Raw genomic sequence first — 20,709 nt, forward strand, 5'->3', positions numbered from 1 at the left:
CTTGGACCTAGCACAAACCTCACAAGCGGCGACGTAGGCCTTAACGTCTTTAGGCAACCCAGGCCACCAATAGTTTCTGGCAATGAGCTGCTTGGTACCCAGGATGCCTGGATGACCAGATAGTGCGGAGTCATGATTTTCCCTAAGTACCCTTAGCCGGAATTGCAGGGGAACAAACAGCTTGTTCTCAGGAAGGTTCCCGGGGGCTGAACCTTGATCAGCCGCAATTTCGGAGACTAAATCAGAATCAATAGAGGAAATGATTATACCTGGAGGCAAAATACAAGCAGGATCTTCCTCCGAAGGAGGGCTGGCCATGAAGCTACGCGAGAGTGCATCAGCCTTAATATTTTTAGACCCAGCCCTATAGGTAACCAAAAAATTGAATCTGGTAAAAAATAACTCCCATCGAGCTTGTCTCGGTTTTAGCCTCCGGGCAGATTCTAGGAAAACCAGATTCTTGTGGTCTGTAAGGACCGTTACCTGGTGCCTAGCCCCCTCCAGGAAGTGGCGCCACTCTTCAAATGCCCATTTAATGGCTAAGAGTTCGCGGTTGCCAATATCATAGTTACTCTCAGTGGGCGAAAACTTCCTGGAGAAGTAGGCACAGGGACGGAGATGGGTGAGGGACCTGGTACCTTGGGACAAGACAGCCCCCACTCCCACCTCGGATGCGTCAAACTCCACGATAAATGGCTTCATTTGGTTGGGCTGAACATGCACCGGGGCCGAGATAAAGCACTTCTTAAGGACCTCAAAAGCCTGGACAGCCTCAGGAGGCCAGTGGAGGAGATCAGCACCTTTGCGAGTCAGGTCCGTAAGAGGCTTAGCGATGACCGAGAAGTTAGCAATAAATCTCCTGTAATAATTAGCGAACCCCAAGAAGCACTGTAACGCCTCCAGGGAGGCAGGTTGGACCCATTCCGCCACAGCCTGGACCTTGGCCGGGTCCATACGGAATTCATGAGGAGTGAGGATTTGACCCAAAAATTGTATCTCCTGCACCCCAAACACACATTTTTCGGTCTTCGCAAACAGTTTTTTTCCCTAAGGACCTGGAGCACCTTCCTGACATGCTCAATGTGGGAGGATCAGTCCTTGGAAAACACCAGTATGTCATCAAGGTACACTACAAGAAATACCCCCAGGTAATCTCTTAAAATCTCATTTATGAAATTCTGAAAGACCGCAGGAGTATTACACAACCCAAAGGGCATGACGAGGTATTCGAAATGACCTTCGGGCGTGTTAATCGCAGTCTTCCACTCATCCCCCTCTTTGATGCGGATAAGGTTATACCCCCCGCGTAGATCAAACTTAGAGAACCATTGGGCCCCCTGAACCTGATTAAAGAGATCGGGAATCAAAGGAAGGGGATACTGGTTCCTTACAGTGACCTTATTCAAGTTACGGTAGTCAATGCATGGCCTAAGACCACCATCCTTCTTCCCTACGAAGAAGAAGCCAGCACCTACCTGAGAAGTAGAGGGGCGAATGTAACCCTTGGCCAGGCATTCCTGGATATACTCTCTCATGGCTTCACGTTCGGGACAAGAGAGATTAAATATCCTACCCTTAGGGAGCTTAGCTCCTGGTACCAATTCGATAGCGCAATCGTATTCTCTATGAGGAGGTAACACTTCGGAGGCCTCCTTAGAGAAAACATCAGCGAAGTCCTGAACAAACTCAGGTAGCGTGTTCACCTCCTCAGAGGGAGAAATAGAATTAACAGAAAAACATGACGTCAAGCATTCATTACCCCATTTGGTAAGCTCCCCAGTATTCCAGTCAAACGTGGGATTATGCAACTGCAACCAGGGAAGGCCTAAAACCAAATCGGACGATAATCCCTGCATCAACAGTACAGAGCACTGCTCCAAATGCATGGAGCCAACAAGGAGTTCAAAAACAGGGGTATGCTGTGTAAAATAACCATTAGCAAGAGGAGTGGAGTCGATACCCGCTACCGGAACAGGTTTAGGCAAATCAATCAAAGGCATAGCTAGAGACATAGCAAATTCCACAGACATGATATTAGCAGAAAACCCTGAATCCACGAAGGCACTGCCGGTAGCAGACCTACCACCAAAAGAGACCTGAAAGGGAAGCAAGATTTTATTACGTTTCATATTTACGGGAAATACCTGTGCGCCCAAGTGACCTCCCCGATGATCACTTAGGCGCGGAAGTTTTCCGGCTGCTTATTCTTACGCCTAGGACAGGTGTTCACTTGATGCTTGTCATCCCCACAATAGAAGCAGAGACCATTCTTCCTGCGGAACTCTCTACGTTGTCGGGGGGACACGGAGGCCCCGAGTTGCATAGGTACCTCCGAGTCTTCTGTGGAAGAGCGAAGCAACGGAACCTCGGGAGGCATCATGGGGGAGTCAGAGGGGAAAACACAAAAACGTTCAAGTTGTCGTTCCCTGAGACGTCGGTCAAGTCGTACCGCTAAAGCCATAACCTGGTTTAGGGAGTCAGAAGAGGGATAGCTAACTAGCAGGTCTTTCAGGGCGTTCGACAGACCCAGCCTAAACTGGCACCTTAAGGCAGGGTCATTCCACCGAGAAGCTATGCACCACTTCCTAAAGTCAGAACAATACTCCTCAACAGGTCTCTTACCCTGAGGTAAGGTCACCAGCTGACTCTCGGCAAAGGCAGTCCTGTCAGTCTCGTCATAAATGAGTCAGAGAGCAGAAAAGAAAAGATCAATGGAGGAAAGTTCAGGGGCGTCAGGAGCCAAGGAGAAGGCCCATTCTTGGGGCCCTTCTTGGAGCCGGGACATAATTATACCCACCCGCTGGCTCTCAGAACCTGAGGAGTGGGGCTTTAAGCGAAAATAGAGCCTACAACTCTCCCGAAAGGAGAGAAAAGTCTTCCGGTCCCCTGAGAACCGGTCAGGCAACTTGAGGTGGGGTTCAAGAGGTGAGGGGCACTACCATGGTAGCATCAGGCTGGTTGACCCTCTGAGCCAAGGCCTGGACCTGTAGGGAGAGACCCTGCATTTGCTGAGCCAGGGTCTCAAGGGGGTCCATAGTAGTGTGAGGGACCAGGGTAGACTAGGTATATGGGCTTGTGATTATGTAATGATGGGGGTAGGGAAACAGACAAGTGAGCCCTAATCTACCCGCCACTCAGTCCCTGCCTACTTGAAACGACCCGCCCTAGGCGACGGGGTTCAACTGGGCGACGGTCCCTACGCTCAATAAGTGCACGACAGACAAACAGACAAGGGTACAAAGAAGCTAAGGGAGATGGGGCAGTTGCCCACGGCAACACCGTGAGCAACAAGAGTGGTGAACGAGGCGAGTCAAACCAGGAGTGTACGAGGTACCAAACGCAGAGCAGGAGAGTAGTGAACAAGCCGAGTCAAACCAGGAGTGTACGAGGTACCAAACGCAGAGCAGAAGAGTAGTCAGTAAGCCAGGGTCAATATGAAGCAGGGTCAAATAGTTCAGAAGCTGCAGCAGGGCCAGTAAACCTAACGAGAAGAATCACAAGCAAGGAGGAACAGGAAAGGCAGGTATAAATAGACAGAGGGCGGGAGCTAGCTCCGTCTGGCCAGGCTGTGATAGGCTCTCCCACTCCTAAGCCTGCCATCCTGAGTGGTGGAAGATGGAGTCAGTCTCACAGACATAGAAGCAGGTGCAGACTGATTACCTATGGGCGTTGACACAGAAGCTGTGCCTGGCAGATCCTTTACAGAATAGGTGAAAAATTCTGAAGGCTGGAATACCCAATACTACTACTATTTATTCCAATGTGATTCATTTTTATTCAAAATAAAAAAATTGAGGGTCTATTCACATCAGCGTCACCCTTCCGTTCACGGGTTTCATCAGACCTTTCCATTGGAGGTACCCATGCATGGAAAGGCAAAACGGAAACCATAGCTTCCGTTTGTATTACCATTTATTTCAAAGGTAATGCTTCTGTTACAAATGATTTGCATTTGTCTCCTTTCTGTAAGGTTTCCATTTTTTTTTGCGGAAACAATAGCGTAGTCAACCACGCCATTGCTTTCTTATGGTTTCGATTGGAACTTTGGAAATGTATGCTTTATTTTTTAGTCCTCGACATTTATCTTGACAGGTTGTGACAGAAATTTCATAAACGTTATCTAGGTGATCACAGATTGAACTGTCCTACAAATTGCACATTGCTTTTGGATAAGTAAATACTCCTGTGATATTTGCCTTGCAGACATCACAGGTTAACAGTTGTTGTTGCCACAATTGTGTTATGTTGATCATATTTATTATGTGAACTAATATACTAGCAGATTTGATGTATCATGTTGAGTGTTTTATTGATGAGATAGTTATTATTGTGAGTATAGCTCTTCTATCATATGTAATGATAAGTGCTTCCCTGGCACTTCTTCCCTTTTCTGTCACTGTGACCAGTAAAACTGGGTGCAACTATCCATTAGTGCTCATGCCCTGTGCAGAGCCCATGTATGGTGTATTACAGACTTGTGGGCACTCCGTGTGCCTTTATATGGTACCTCAATGAGGCATCGTATACTTTGCTAGAGAAAACATTTCCATGTCTGAATACCTTAGTACCTCCTCATCTGATCGAGCATACCACAATCATTATACACTCTTGTATTTTGTTTGGAATGTCTCTGGGTAAAATCGGAGGCACACAGAGGTACAATATGAACCCATAGAATTCTAAGGTGCCACATTATGGATAAGTAGCACATGGATCCGTAATATATTTGTGTGTATGAGCACTTGCTTAGTGGCATTGGCCATAAAGATCAGGCAAAGTCATCACATATCTGTACCATTTGCTACTCAGCAAAGGCCCAAAACGATTCATTTGGGAATCATGAAGACAACCCCTTTCCAAAATAAAAGTAGCTCAGTGATCATCTGATTGTCACAGATCCAAATACTGAAACCCCTAGTGATCGCCAGAAGTAGTGACCGCTGCAGGTAAAATGTAGCACTACAAGAGACCACCACTATGACATCTATACGAGGCTCCCTTTGTGACCGCACAGGATGCACACCCCTAAGTCTGTGTTAAAATAGTATATTGGGGAGCTGCAGTTTTTTCCATACCCTAATTTGTTAAAAAAAAATGACCTCCAAATCGGTGCTATACATTAAATATGACTTCGAGTTCATATTGTTAATAATAAGATTCTAAACTTTTAGTCTTATAAGGTTGTACCATTTTTGCAAATCTTTATTGTACATGTAGTTTACATTGAAATGTTAACATGTTTGACTACCCAATTCATCTTGCTCAAATGTAAAAAGGCATGAGGTTTTCTTGTTCTCAACCTCTAGGAAAACCTCAAGATGTCAAAGCTTGTTTCTGTATTTGAAATGATGAGTTTGCACTGTCAGCAGCTAAAGGCAAAATCTTCCCAGAATATAATCTGTGCAGTCTAGATTTATAATGACATTTTCTAACCAGACAACAGGTTATAGTTTTCCCTCTGGGTACTGGAACAACTCTTCTCCTTATCTAACCCTCCTACTTTTTCCCTGTCAGTTAGGATCTAGTGCCCTCAGGGATGAAAGTAGTTTTTTTTTGTACTATTTAATTGTTTCTTGTGACCTAAAGTGGGATGACAAAAAAAAAATCAGCCTAGGAGATACATTGCCCTTTGCTCACAATGCACGAGGCAGGGACTCCTAGCGTCGTACATAACTATGATGCTAAGAGCCCGGCTCCCTGCAGTGTGTTTGGTCCGGGACTTGTGGCCGAAATACGTTCCGTCTTTTACGGACCGAACATGCTCGTGTAAATCCAGCCTTATACAGGGAACGCTGTCAATCACTGAGTAGGACCGCCCTCCTAAGCCCAGTATGAGCAGAGGTTTTAACCAATAAATTACAAGTTATACTGAATCTTTTTCTACGAATATATACATCAATCTACTCACCTACTCCTGCTCTATAACATGTAGCCCGTGGTAGAACTTGTTTTGTACTGCTGCATACACAAATCTTCTGATTGGCGTTTTTTTTGCATTATTCTTTCTCTGTACTTCATAATGAATGATATATTATATTCTTACACAAAATGCACTTTTCTGTATATTACATTTTGCAGAGACTAGAAATGATAATATGTATATGATCTGTTTCCTCCAGAAAGACAGTACACCAGCAGAATCCCCTTCATTCACACCAGCTGCCATAGAAAAAGCTGAACAGTTGAAAGATGAAGGTAAGTATCTTGCATTGAGTGGAGACTTGGTGAGTGGAGACTTGGTGAGTGGAGACATGGTGAGTGTAGACTTGGTGAGTGGAGACTTGGTGAGTGGAGACATGGTGAGTGTAGTGGTAAGAATGCTCTGCAGTTTTCATTTATACACATTGGGGAAATTTATTAGGACTAGCGTTTTATAAAATCAGTCTCTATAAAGAGCACTGGAGTAAAATGCACCGAATTCATACACCTCTTAAAAAATGAAGAGCATCTCTGGCTATCCATGCACCAGAAAGGGAAATCTACACCTACTATGAGCTGGAGTAAATTTCCGCTATAATTGATGTCAGTTTTTGGCATAAATGATAGTGAATTTTTTGGGCTGTGGTTGGCCACGGCCCCTCTCTCTAAGCCCAGGCATCTTTTCTTTTTTTTTCTTTTTTTTTAAATGACAGCAGCAGCATAAAAAATTTAAAAGTCACAAGGTTTTTGTGCAAATTGCTAAATTTTTACTGCAAAAACTGGCAAATAAATTCCCCGTGACTGTTGTCACAGAAAAGGCCAAAAGACAAGTATATCTGCCTAAACCCAATCATTGAGGTGTAGAATGTAAAACATGTAACATACAAAGCTATCAAGTGATTGTTCCTGGAAAACAGTGTCCTTCAAATATACAGTCCTGCAATTCTGCCGGCACTAACAGACAACACAGCGCTGTTTCATTTAATTGAATGTAATAATCATTTTTGTTGCAGGAAATAATTATATGAAGGAGCAAATCTATGAGGCTGCATTGGATTGTTACTCACAGGCTGTAGAATTGGATCCGAACAATGCTGTGTATTACTGCAACAGGTCTTTTATATTGTGTCATTTCATTTATTTAACAAGTTTATGAATATCCAGCAGAAGTGGAGTTAATCTAACCTATATTCTGCAGGTTAGCAAAACTCTGACAGCAGGATCAGACTACACAGGTTTTGTTTGTAATCTGTAACCTTGGAGACACATAGGTCTGCATAAGATCTGTAGACACATAACAGTAGAAGATTTTTAATCAATACTACAGTACTTGTGGAATTGCTTAGTTTTTTTTTGCTTTTTTTAGACACAATGGGGCAGTAACAAAATTGGTTGCAAAGGTGAACATAACCTTTAACTTGCCAAAATCCACCCAAAAATATTTTACTCTTTGTAAGAATTAACTTCTAAGTAAGAGAGTGTGAAAAAACAATGTAACCGAAACACAGGACCAGATTAGCATGGTGAAAACGGGTAAATGCCCTGTGATCTCTCCCCATTAAGCTGTGGTGTTATTTAGACACAGTATAGCGGTATTTTTTGGTACTATATAAGACAGCCATTTGAACAATAAAGTATATATATATATATATATATATATATATATATATTCCCGGTATGGCAGTATTACGTAAGCACTATATGGCAGTATTATAATTATATGGTATTGTTACTTGACATTATTGCTATTTGACTATTAGTTGGACACTATTCGTGTGATAATACTATATGTTGGTGCCGAACATGTTTTAGTAAGGGAACCCTACAGACCTTGATCCAGACTCCAAACATAGTTGGTTTGCATCGTATATCTTTGCTATACAGTAGCATGTTTATGCGTATGCACGCTTACTACTAAATTGTGCCGAAATTAAATAAAAGTTACACTACTTACTGAATGACTTTTTATTTCAGTTCTGTGCCATTCAGTAGTAAGCAGGCCCACATGTGAGTTGGGGAAGTCACCAATCGTCCAGAGCACATCATAGGGCAGTAGGCACATTACAGGCGTAAAAGACGCTTGATTTAAAAAGTTAAACAAGTAAGAAAAATCTGTCGTCCCAATGTATATTATAACAAATACAAAAATGTAAACTACCCCTATTTGATGCATCATATCTGAATCGACAGCATAAAAAATGGCAGAGTATACTGTATGAATGTGACGGTTAATATGATAACAACCTTGTGTGGGTGTATATTTCATGAGGACCGCTCATTTTATAATACATCATTTTTAGCACTTTACTGAAAAAGGTCATCTATTTGCCAGATTTACCTTTTTTATCCGTTTTCAGAGCTGCCGCACACAGTCAATTGGGCCGTCACGGCGATGCAATAAAAGATTGTGAGAAGGCGATCTCTATTGATGCCAAGTACAGCAAGGCCTATGGGAGAATGGGGTAAGAGATTGCTTAACATACGCAGCCAAAAACTTTGACCATGCCCTGTATTTGTTTCTAGGATATTAGGATGGCTAAGGAGGCCCCTGAAACGAAGAAGTTTCTAGCATACAAATTTGCAAAGTTACATTCTCTAAAGTTATATATTTATATGCTATTTAGTGTCTGTGAAAAACTTTACAACACCCCTTATGGACAATATGATGGCAGCCATTATTGGCGTTCACCCAGCGTCTGCTACCCTTGTATAAGTTTAAAGTAACTCAGAGATTGATACAATGCAGACATATCCTCCATCTCCTCTTACTACGATCCAGCTGTAATTTTAGGACCTGGATGGGTACTGACCATTCTGCTTTGTATGTATAATGCCTTAAATGCTTATATGATCTATTGATACATTTTTTTTCCCTTTAGTCGAGCATTGGCAGCAATGAATAAGTATAAAGAGGCTATCAGCAACTACCAGAAGGCCTTGGATCTCGATCCTGAAAACGAGTCCTACAAGTCCTATTTAAAGATAGCAGAGCAAAAAGTCAGACAAGTTCCCAGTCCTGTGAGTCAGTCGTCTATTTGACTTAATTCTGCATAGTTTTCTCTTCTGCATTTCTGGTGCCCACATAGCTAATATACTTAAAGTATTACTGACAGCATTTTTCCATTAAGGTGTTGGAAATACTTGCAGACATATTATTAGTGTGTGCGCAGAAAAATGTAATCCCATTCACATTATGCAGTTTTTATGGCTTCCTTCTTTATTGTCCCAGATCATTTCCTATCCTTCATGTTTATCCATGGATGATTTTTATTTGATACCTTCAATTGGGAAAGAAAAGTAGGCCATATTCAGACTGCTGTAATGTGGTCGCATATTAGCATCTGTATTACGACCCCAAGACCCGGGCCACCTGCAGTTCAAGGGAACCGAGCTTAGAGTTCTATGGTGATCTAAGCTCCATACACTTGAACCGTGGGGAGTTTGGGTCTTGCTGGGGTAATACGGATGCCAAAATGCGTCTGTATTACACCAGTATGATTACGGCCTTTAGGGGGATTCACAGCGTTTAAGTCAGGTTTTTGCTGTGGTTTTTGTCAGCATTTTTTGGGGCAAAAGTACAGCAGCCAGACGTTTGCTGTAAATTGATAGGAAAATATTATTTGCTATTCACATTATGCATTTTTGTTTGCAAAGTTTTTCCATGTGGTTTTGAATCAAGTGGCATTTTTCCAAAAGTGGGTTCTTTTTTGTTTCACATTTTGCTCTTATAGACATCCATGTTGCCAAAACTGCATAAAAAACATTATGGGGCAATTTATTAAGACTTTTGTTTCATACACCAGCCGTTTTTCACGTCCGGGGTGCATCCGTGCTCTGTGCTGCGGGATGCGATATCCTGCATCAGTCTATGGAGGGATGCGTGAAGCGTGAAAAAATAGCACATGTCCTATTTTTGCACGGACCCTTCACACGGTCCGTTGAAACAACAGCCGTGTGAACGACCACATTGAATTATATAGGTCCGTGTGACGGCCGTTGTTTCAACGGCCGTCACACAGACCTTTAACACGTTCGTGTGAATAAGGCCTAAGGCTCTATTCACACGACAGGGTCCGAGTGACGGCCGATAAAAACGTCCGTTTTGGACCGTTTTTACAGGCCGTTTTGCATCTGTTCTGGGCCGTGTTGCCGTTTTTAACGGCCGATTTTGACCCGTTTTGCATCCGTTTTAAAATCGGATGAATTTAATTTGTACGTTTTTTGCCACACACTTTCCTCTGTAGATAATGCCACACACTGCCCTCTGTAGATACTGCCACAGACCCCTGTAGGTAGTGCCACACAGCCCCCTGTAGGTAGTGCCACACAGCCCCCTGTAGGTAGTGGCACACAGACCCCTGTAGGTAGTGGCACACAGCCCCCTGTAGGTAGTGGCACACAGCCCCCTGCAGATAATGCCGCACAGCCCCCTATAGGTAATGCCACACATCTCCCTGTAGGTAATGCCACACAGCCCCCCGTAGGTAATCCCACACAGCCCCCCGTAGGTAATCCCACACAGCCCCCAGTAGGTAATCCCACACAGCCCCCCGTAGGTAATCCCACACAGCCCCCCGTAGGTAATCCCACACAGCCCCCCGTAGGTAATCCCACACAGCCCCCCGTAGGTAATCCCACACAGCCCCCCGTAGCTAATGCCACACAGCCCCCCATTGATAATGGCACACAGCCCCCCATAGGTAATGCCACAGACCCCCGTAGGTAGTGCCACACAGACTCCTGTAGGTAGTGGCACACAGCCCCCTGTAGGTAGTGGCACACAGCCCCCTGTAGGTAGTGACAGACAGCCCCCTGTAGGTAATGCCGCACAGCCCCCTGTAGGTAATGCCGCACAGCCCCCCGTAGGTAATGTCACACAGCCCCCCGGTAGGTAATGCCACACAGCCCCTCGTAGGTAATGCCACACAGCCCCCCGTAGGTAATGCCACACAGCCCCCCATAGGTAGTGCCACACAGCCCCCCGTAGGTAGTGCCACACAGCCCCCCGTAGGTAGTGCCACACAGACTCCTGTAGGTAGTGGCACACAGCCCCCTGTAGGTAGTGACAGACAGCCCCCTGTAGGTAGTGACAGACAGCCCCCTGTAGGTAATGCTGCACAGCCCCCTGTAGGTAATGCCGCACAGCCCCCTGTAGGTAATGCCACACAGCTCCCCTTAGGTAATGCCACACAGCCCCCCATGGGTAATGCCACACAGCCCCCCGTAGGTAATGCCACACAGCCCCCCGTAGGTAATGCCACACAGCCCCCCGTACGTAATGCCACACAGCCCCCCGTAGGTAATGCCACACAGCCCCCCGTAGGTAATGCCACACAGCCCCCCGTAGGTAATCCCACACAGCCCCCCGTAGCTAATGCCGCACAGCCCCTGTAGGTAATGCCGCACAGCCCCTGTAGGTAATGCCGCACAGCCCCCTGTAGGTAATGCCGCACAGCCCCCTGTAGGTAATGCCGCACAGCCCCCTGTAGGTAATGCCACACAGCCCCCCTTAGGTAATGCCACACAGCCCCCCCGTAGGTAATGCCACACAGCCCCCCGTAGGTAATGCCACACAGCCCCCCGTAGGTAATCCCACACAGCCCCCCGTAGCTAATGCCACAGAGCCCCCCTTTGATAATGCCACACAGCCCCCCATAGGTAATGCCACAGACCCCCGTAGGTAGTGCCACACAGCCCCCTGTAGGTAGTGCCACACAGACTCCTGTAGGTAGTGGCACACAGCCCCCTGTAGGTAGTGGCACACAGCCCCCTGTAGGTAGTGGCACACAGCCCCCTGTAGGTAATGCCGCACAGCCCCCTGTAGGTAATGCCACACAGCTCCCTGTAGGTAATGCCACACAGCCCCCTGTAGGTAATGCCACACAGCCCCCTGTAGGTAATGCCACACAGCCCCCCGTAGGTAATGCCACACAGCCCCCCGTAGGTAATGCCACACAGCCCCCCGTAGGTAATCCCACACAGCCCCCGTAGCTAATGCCACACAGCCCCCCATTGATAATGCCACACAGCCCCCCATAGGTAATGCCACAGACCCCCGTAGTTAGTGCCACACAGACTCCTGTAGGTAGTGGCACACAGACTCCTGTAGGTAGTGGCACACAGCCCCCTGTAGGTAGTGGCACACAGCCCCCTGTAGGTAGTGGCACACAGCCCCCTGTAGGTAGTGACAGACAGCCCCCTGTAGGTAATGCCGCACAGCCCCCTGTAGGTAATGCCGCACAGCCCCCTGTAGGTAATGCCGCACAGCCCCCTGTAGGTAATGCCACACAGCCCCCTGTAGGTAATGCCACACAGCCCCCCATAGGTAATCCCAAACAGCCCCCCGTAGGTAATGCTACACAGCCCCCCCGTAGGTAATGCTACACAGCCCCCCTGTAGGTAATGCCACATAGCCCCCCATTGATAATACCACACAGCCCCCCATAGGTAATGCCACACATATATGGACACAGTGAAGTCAGGGACTTCTCCTGGAGCGAAGACACTGGCCACAGGGTCGGGGATTCAGCTTCAGAAGTGCCTGACGTCACTGTGTCCATATATGGACACAGTGACGTCAGACACTTCTGAAGCGGAATCCCCAATCCCCGGCCACAGCGTTGCTGAAGCTGTGGCTGTGGATTGGGGATTCTGCTCCTACAGGGAGCAAAAAAATACCCTCCTCCTCAAATGCACTTCGCACTGTGAGGAGGAGAAGGAGAGAGAGCGAGCGACGGAAGACACGGCCGTCACTCGGGATACATTCCAGTGATGGCCATGTATTACCCGGCCCTATGGACTTCCATGAGAGCCGGGCAGCCGGGAGAACGGACGAAAATAGGGCATGTCCCATTTTTTGACGGCCGGGTTTCCCGGGCCGTCAAAAAATCGGTTGTGTGAATAGCCCCATTAGGGGTCTATTGTTCCTACTGTGGCCGTGTCACACGGCCTGGAAACCCTGTTGTGTGAATAAGGTCTAAATGGAAAGAAAAGTTGGAGTAATGCAACACATTTATTAAGAGGCAAAAGCCTCCTAATAGATGTGTTGCATCTTTCGGCCAGGTGCCACAGCAATCACGGCAGTGCGCCATCTATTCCGCCCACATTTGCCATAAAATAAAAAAACAACACATGCTCACCTCACCTTTTCTCCCCTCCGGGTCCCCTCATGATTCCAGCGCCGCTCATACAACGCCCTGATGCCGGGAAGTGTAAGGGCCTTATATGCAATGCAGCGCTTCAACGTCATCACCGCTGCGTAGCATACAACGTCCTGACGCTGCCCCACATTGTATGAGTCATGTCACGCTGAGGGGACCCAGATGAAAGAAGAAGAGGTGCGGTGACCATCATTTTTATTTGATAACAAAAATGTTTTTATTTAACTGTCCAATAGGGGGGTTGGCTTATCGAAAGAGGGGGGGGGTAAGATACAAGGCCTCTACCTTGCTGCGCCCCATAGAGTAAAATCTACACTAGCTAGGAGCTGGCATAGATTTCCACTATAATTTACACCAATTTTCTATCGTAAATTATAATAAATTTGTCGGGCCGCTGTAACCATGTCCCTTTCATAAAGCCATGCCCCCTTTCCACAAAAGTGGCGAGGGTGGCGTAAAAAGGATAAAAGTCACAATTTGCATTGACTTCTCGGCTGTTTTGCCACTTTGCCATGCCAGAAAACTGGCGTAGAAAGGTTAATAAATTCCCCCATCTGTTTTTTTGTGTCGTGATTTTTGATGAGAATATATATATGTCAACATTTTTCTTATCTATAAAATATGGTACAGGATTCAAGCTCAAATTAGATCAAATTATATTTCACTTATTGACAGCCATTGATATTTTGTATTTGTAGACAAGTGCAGGATGGGGATTTGATATGGCCAGTCTGATGAATAACCCGGCATTTGTGAGCATGGTGAGACACTCCTTTACTTCAAGTATGTATTCTGACATAGCAACATAGACATACGGTCATAGACAAAGTACAAGAGGCTACAACATGTTAATGGGGTATTCTGATAATAGAACTTTATTGCATGTTAATCACGGCATCGAAAATTGGTCCTGACAATGGTTTTCATCAATGGGGTTGTCTGGTTAAAAAAACAAAACTATTTTCAATACAAAATGAGGAAATTGTTAGTTAACAAAGGGGGTCTCCTATTCAGGACCTTCAACTGTTAGACTAAATAGGAGAGCCCACAAGAGTTTCTATCGCCCTGTAGGAACTCACATGTCTGTGCAATACATGGACAGCCCATAGACGTTAATGGGCACTGTGTAATGCTTTATTTCCCCTGTGGTGGTGCTGCAGAGGAATTGAACACTTGATTAAGGGCTCCCCACAGATTAAAGCTGACTGGTTCTAACACTGGAATTCCCCTTGGATCCGCTTATAGTCAGATGAGCCGTCTAACAAAAAGGGACAACCCCTTTAAGCGATGACCCCGTATGTGTTGCTACTTTTTCATTGAAATCAATGGGAATTATGAGCACGCTCACTGGTAGGTTTTTGTTACCTCAATTTATTACAATACAGAGGTGTCTGTATGCGTGGTTATCTCTTCCAACACAGATTTATATAGAATTGTTAGTTTGACATTGGTTTGGGCTCCAGATTATGGACTCCAAGCGTGTTCTTATTTCATGCCCGATGAATAGGTGGTAAAAGTCTACTATCAGAAATCCCCATTAAAGGGAATATAAGGTATTTTCAGGCCACCCCTTCATGTATAGTGCATGATCTCTATTAATCTTATATTATTTATATTTTGTAGGATTGGATATATTTACCATTTTGTAATAACATATATCATTTGTATGTTCCAATTTATAATGTTTTGCATAGCTATTTTTCAGCAGTATAAATGATTTGGAACATTTTCCGTATATTTTTGGTCGACTTGGTGCTCCATTTCTCTAATATAGAGTACTGTACATTTTGGCTGCCTGTTTTGTATGCAACTTCTATTCTGATCAATACTGGCAGTATTTTTCTGTGGGGAAATAGAGGAATGGGTGCTCTGTGATAAACAAACAGAACAACATAGCCTATTCAGGTATATGAGGAAAACGCTCCAAATCAATTACATTGCTGGTGTCTAAAAATGATTTTTATTGACAAATGGCAGATAAGGCCTTGTTCACACTTTGCATTTTGATGCAGGTTTTTTTTAAGAGAAAATTGGGAATGGTTTTAAAAGAGAAGCATAAGGTGGCATTCAGATGGCTAAATTAAGGCCACATGACTGAATTTAGATCACAATAGCATCACAGCCTTGTGGCCGTGAAACAGATGCAAAAATGCACCTGTATTATGTGAAAGTGGCCTAAAACTTATTTGTACACATACTGCAATTTGATTCTGTTCTGTTTTTGCTTTGTTTTTTTGAGCCAAAACCAGAACTGGAAAAATAGGAAAATTATAAATAAAATGCTTCTTTTTAGATCCAATTCTAGTTTTGGCTGAAATTCCCCCACCACCACCACCAAAAATCTGTTGTAAACTCAGCCTTGGCCACATTATTAGGCCAGATTCACACGAATGAGTGCAAACTCGGACATAAAAAGCAGCAGTTCTTTACGTCCGAGTTGCACCCATGCGGGACCCGTTTTCACGGCTCCCCATAGACTTGAGTCTATTGAGGGATTCGTGAAAACTGAAGAAAATAGGACATGTTCTATTTTTCAACGGACCCTTCACACAGTCCATTAAAATGACAGCCGTGTAAACAGCCACATTGAAATAAATGCGTCCATGTGACGGCCGCTGTTTTAATGTCTGTCACAAGGACGTATTCTACGTTCGTGTGAATAAGCTCTTAGTCAAATTCCTGGGTACATTGGACTTTGTGGTAATTCACACCAGACTTGAGGGAGTGTGAACAGAAGAAATTCTACAAGGCGTGGGTGAGTTGAATCAATACATTGTAGTAAAGTAATAATTAATTATTTAGTAGGCAGGGTTAAGTTTTGTAAAGATGCATGATTATAAGGCCAGGTTCACACAGTGCCATTTATATTGCAATTTTCATAATGGCCTTAAAACTGGACTGTGTGAACCTGGCCCAATGGTTTTAGTCATTCTTATAAGACTGCCTTTAACAAACCTTACCATTCCTTATATCTCCTAGGCAGCCAGCTTAATGCAGGACCCACAAGTTCAACAGCTGTGAGTTGCTATTCCTTACTTGTTATTATTTTGGACATATTTAGCGCTCATTCACATATATATTTCCGTACACACGGGGTCCAATGGAGCCTATACGGCTCCATACTAAAAAAGACGTACAGGCTACGTGCACTGCCATAGGGGTTACATGCCAGTGTGGATTAGGCCGTATAACAACCACAATACACAGATCACCATAGAACTCTTCAGTTTAGCAAAACCGCGGGAAGTTTAGGTATTGCGGACATAATGTGGACAGTAAAATGTGGCTGCATTGCGGCCATCTGAAACCAACCTAAGGCCACTGTACACAGTGAAAATTGAATCAGTATTTTGCATCTGTATTATAAAATCCACATCAAGAGTTATTGCAAAAGAGAAGTAGAAATCTTTCCATTATACTTTTTCTGTGTTTGTTTTGGCTTAAAAATAACGGTATGGTCCTCTACCGCACTAGTACCTCCCTGTGTGAATGTACTCTTACTGTATATGGAAAATAAGATATTTAGCACTGTAGTCCGATATGTAGCTAGATATATTGTCCAGTAGTAGCAGACATTTATGACTTTAGGCTATGTACACAGGGGTCAGATACATTGCGGAAAAGTCTGCAGTGTATCCGACCAGAACCTGCAGGGAGATCCGGCCGAATATTTTCACCAAATGGTGTGTGGATATTCGACTAGATTGACCTTTCTGGAAAACATCCGATAGGGAAAAAACACTATACTCACCTCTCCTGTCATTTCCATTGCATCGCGTCTGTGCTGCGCTGGCTGGTCACTGTACAGCCTGCCTCCGGTGAGGATGTTTCATCACATGTGACTGCTGCAGTCTGTGTACACACCAGCTGGAAGAGCAGGAACGCATTGCCATGGGAGCGCCATGAGTTGTGAGTATCATCTTTTTTTTTTATTTCAAATTTAGAAAATATTATTTTAATAATTAATTATGTTAATAATTGCCATCTGTTGCAGATTTTTTTTTCCCCCCATTGATCCCAATGGGGAATATCCGCAAAACAAATAGAATTTTCAGCGACTCCGCAACATAATTGAAAATGCTTCAGACTTATAAACGTGTTCCCAGCGCTTTTTTTCCTGCAGTGTAGATGAGATTCCTTCAAATATGATCCACTTTGCTGCTACTGTAATATGCGGCATGTTCTTAATGCCCACAAAACCCGAAAGGAAAATCTGAAGCCCGACTATAGTATTTTCCAATTGTGTTACAAAGTATACAGTATGTATCAATTTCCTCCTCTGTCAAATAAACATCCAGGTGACAGATTGCTGGCATTCAGCTTGCTTCATGAAATAATTTCTGGGCGGGGAATAACACCCTAAATCCGCTTACTTTTTAAGTGCTAGCCAATACTTTCTGTTCCCTGCCTTCTCTCTACCGGATATCATCAATTCTGCTTTATATCACGTGTCTAAATGTTTTATTCTGTTGTGTATAAATATATTCATGGTCTTCAGAGTTCATGCCGGACGATTAAACCAATTTAGTTTCCGTAGTGAGAACACTTACTATTTTTAATCTTTTTTGGTTTATTTTTTTAGCCATCAGTACCACATACTAAGTTTTGATTTGTATCTCTGTCACTTTAGCTCCCTCTAGTGGCACTTTTAGAATTTGCACATGGACAATTCTGTGCACGGAACTATACGCAGTGCAGATCCGTGACCGTGCACTTTGAGTAATACAGCCTGCATTGTAGAATACCATGATTTTTTTCCTCACGGAAGCATTTGTTTTCTACCTTGCAGCATGTCTGGTATGATGTCTAATGCTGGCGGGGGCCCAGCTGCAGGTGTTGGGGGCCTAACAGATCTCTCCAGTCTTATACAAGCGTAAGTATTTTTTCATTATCAAAACAATTTTTATTAGAAAATAAACAAAGCAGATAAAACATTACACAAAATTGCAAAAGTTGGCAAATGACGTTATTTTGTCCTATGTGATCGCTGCAGCCAATCACAGGCTGCAGTAGTCGCATGGGACAAAACTACGTCATCTCAGGAGACCGGCAGGTAAGATGACGTACTTTTGTCCCAAATGACTGCAGCAGCCAATAACAGGAGTCACTACGGAAGACCAGGGGCGATAAGCATAGTTTTTATATTAGGGGCAGAATTGCAAGTTCCCGCAAGTATGACTCTGATGTTTTCTAGGACTGTATCCAACTTGGATACAGTCCTAGAATACATTAGAGAGTCATACAGGGCAAATCGAGGCACTTTCGATTTGCGGCAAATTTATTCAGACGGTATTGAATTCCAGCCCCGAAACAAATTTTGGGAAATTCGGTCTTTTTTAGAAAGGATACATAAGTAAATGGATCTGTACATGTAAACTGGAACGAAAAGCTGGTTGAGCCAATAAAGGTAAAAAAAAAATGAGTCCTATTGTTTATGGCGCTAAAGCCTATTCAGATCCGGTATCTGTACTGTTCTGACACGCTCCTTTCTGTTAATTGCAGTGTAGCAGTAACGCGAGAATTGTCAAACTTCCAATTTAAAAGGTTTTGTGCTCTATAGAGCAACGTGGCCCTTAGGCTACATTCACATGAGCGTGACAGATTTACGTGCATAATAAAAAAGCACGTAAATCTGGTCCATGTGCGTTGCATTATTGCATCTGTGCTTTGCGAGTGGCATGCGTTTTTCACGCACTGGCAAAGCACATCTTTTTTCCCAATAGAGTTGATGCGCAAATCACACGGATGTGCATCCATGTGCTGTGCGTGGTTTTCACGCGCCCGTTGACTTCAATGGGCCAGTAGGTGCGTGAAAACGCACCAAAATAGGACATGCAGTGAGTTTCACGCAACGGACTCTCGCTGCGTGAAAACTCCTGCATGTGTGAATAGCCCCATGTGCTGTGCGTGATTTCCATGCACAGCACACTGACGAGTTTTACCCTCATCTGAATGAGCCATTAGATTAAAGAATCAGCAATGGGAAAAATTCACAGATCCCCATTGATAACATTCTAACATGCCACTTTTTGGTTTTCCCATTGAAGCATTTCTTTGGTTATTGGTCTTTGACTGTGGCCATATTTAACCCCATATACAGTAGGGGGTACATAAGCAAGAGGTAGATTATACCTCATTATTCAAACACCAGCAGCAACAGCCAGGGTGTGTATCATGAGGTTCCGCAGCAGCTGTGGACTTTGTAATGCATCAAACATATTACAGAATTGCTGCAGAAACTTCCACATGAAGTAATATTACTATTCGTATATGTTTCTTTTGCAGTGGACAGCAGTTTGCTCAACAGATCCAGCAGCAAAATCCTGAGCTAATCCAACAATTGCGAAATGATGTGCGTAGCAGATCTTTTAGTGGAACCACTGAGGAAAACTCATGACACACAACAGGCATGTTCTCAGTATAGTTTTACCATGTACTACCATTAATGAGTATATATGTTGATTTAATCTAAAAGCCTATGAGAATGATATTCTATAGAAACTAGCACAGGGAGAAGCTAAGCCCCTTTGCAAAGTAGAATACATATATACGGCTTCACTTGAATAGGACAGCGGTGCAAGTCCTTGCACAGCCACTACAAATGTAACGGCGTCCGCAAGTACGAACGAGAAGGAAAACCACGTGAAGAACGAAGAGACTGCAGTGCCAATACGAGCACTGTGGCTCAAACAGCTTATTGGCAGGTATGCCGAGAGTAGGACCCCCACCGATCTAATATTGGTAGTATATCCTAAGGATAGGCCATTAATTTTAGAAACCCAGATAACCCCTTTTCCGTAAAGCGACCCTCAGTCCCCCAAAAAAACAACTAGTAGAATGATTTTTAATTTACCTAGTGTCCACCCCGTTGGTTCTCTCCGTTGCCTCGCTCTCGGTCCCCGTTGTCTTCCATCCAAGATGGCCGCCGCTGTCTCAGACTTGCACAGGGAGCATAGTCTGCATGTCTGAGACATGCCCCCTCCTCCTTCACTGCCCTCTGAAGTGTCAATAGCGATGGACCAGCGCTGACGTCATCAGCACTGGTCCATTAGATGGCAGTGAAGGAGGAGGAGGGGGCATGTCTCAGACCTGCAAAATATGCTCCCTGTGAAAGTCTGAGACAGCGGCGGCCATGTTGAATGGAAGACATCGGGGACCAAGAACGAGGCAACAGAGAAAGAAGAACCAATAGGGATGGACACTAGGTAGGTTAAAAATCATTCTACTATCACTAGTTCATTTTTTTGTGGGGACTGGAGGGTCGCTTTAACACATACTCGGGCAAATTTATTCTTACTATCTTAAACAGGCAGGCAGAATTTATCACAGTGGTGCACGCTGTATGATAAATTTGGCACATCTTGCTAGACACTTTTCCTCATACCACCTCTTGGTTGGCTTACGTTAGACCATCATTTTGCACCAACATTTTGGCATATTTTAAACTGCGCCCCTTTCCGCTAAGCCGCACCCCTTTTCGAGACACTTCTAAAAACGGTCTAGTGAGGCTCAAATAGTTTGAAAACACATAATAAATTTGGTGCTAGGCATGTACGGCAGCTTTTTGGCACACATTCTGGCCTGTTTAGATATGTAAATGTCCCCTACAATTTCAGTGTTTTTTTTATTT

General features: G+C 44.3%; 1 protein-coding gene and 1 long non-coding RNA gene across 3 annotated transcripts in view; one reads left to right on the forward strand and one right to left on the reverse strand.

The window, feature by feature from the left end:
* SGTB (small glutamine rich tetratricopeptide repeat co-chaperone beta) overlaps nucleotides 1-20,709 on the forward strand; it is a 44,560-nt gene that overhangs the window by 23,431 nt on the left and 420 nt on the right. Inside the window, exons 4-11 of one of the 2 annotated variants that reach the window (XR_012850771.1) lie at nucleotides 6,120-6,195; nucleotides 6,933-7,032; nucleotides 8,277-8,381; nucleotides 8,799-8,937; nucleotides 13,778-13,862; nucleotides 16,059-16,096; nucleotides 17,869-17,952; nucleotides 19,365-19,453. Coding sequence is in view for 1 of the 2 variants with exons in the window: in XM_075839013.1 (XP_075695128.1) it covers nucleotides 6,120-6,195; nucleotides 6,933-7,032; nucleotides 8,277-8,381; nucleotides 8,799-8,937; nucleotides 13,778-13,840; nucleotides 16,059-16,096; nucleotides 17,869-17,952; nucleotides 19,365-19,476 (717 nt within the window). In the remaining variant the exon portion in view is untranslated. Of the gene's footprint in view, nucleotides 1-6,119; nucleotides 6,196-6,932; nucleotides 7,033-8,276; nucleotides 8,382-8,798; nucleotides 8,938-13,777; nucleotides 13,863-16,058; nucleotides 16,097-17,868; nucleotides 17,953-19,364; nucleotides 19,487-20,709 lie in introns of those variants that run through there. The other variant, XM_075839013.1, reaches the window with a different exon arrangement.
* Nucleotides 5,921-20,069, reverse strand: LOC142661600 (uncharacterized). Its single transcript, XR_012850773.1, has 3 exons — nucleotides 19,933-20,069; nucleotides 8,258-8,366; nucleotides 5,921-6,012 (listed from the first exon to the last, which is right to left on the reverse strand). It is a non-coding gene; the product is annotated as an uncharacterized LOC142661600 (long non-coding RNA).

The sequence above is a fragment of the Rhinoderma darwinii genome, chromosome 1 (assembly GCF_050947455.1).
Source record: "Rhinoderma darwinii isolate aRhiDar2 chromosome 1, aRhiDar2.hap1, whole genome shotgun sequence".
NCBI classification, from domain to species: Eukaryota; Metazoa; Chordata; class Amphibia; order Anura; family Rhinodermatidae; genus Rhinoderma; species Rhinoderma darwinii.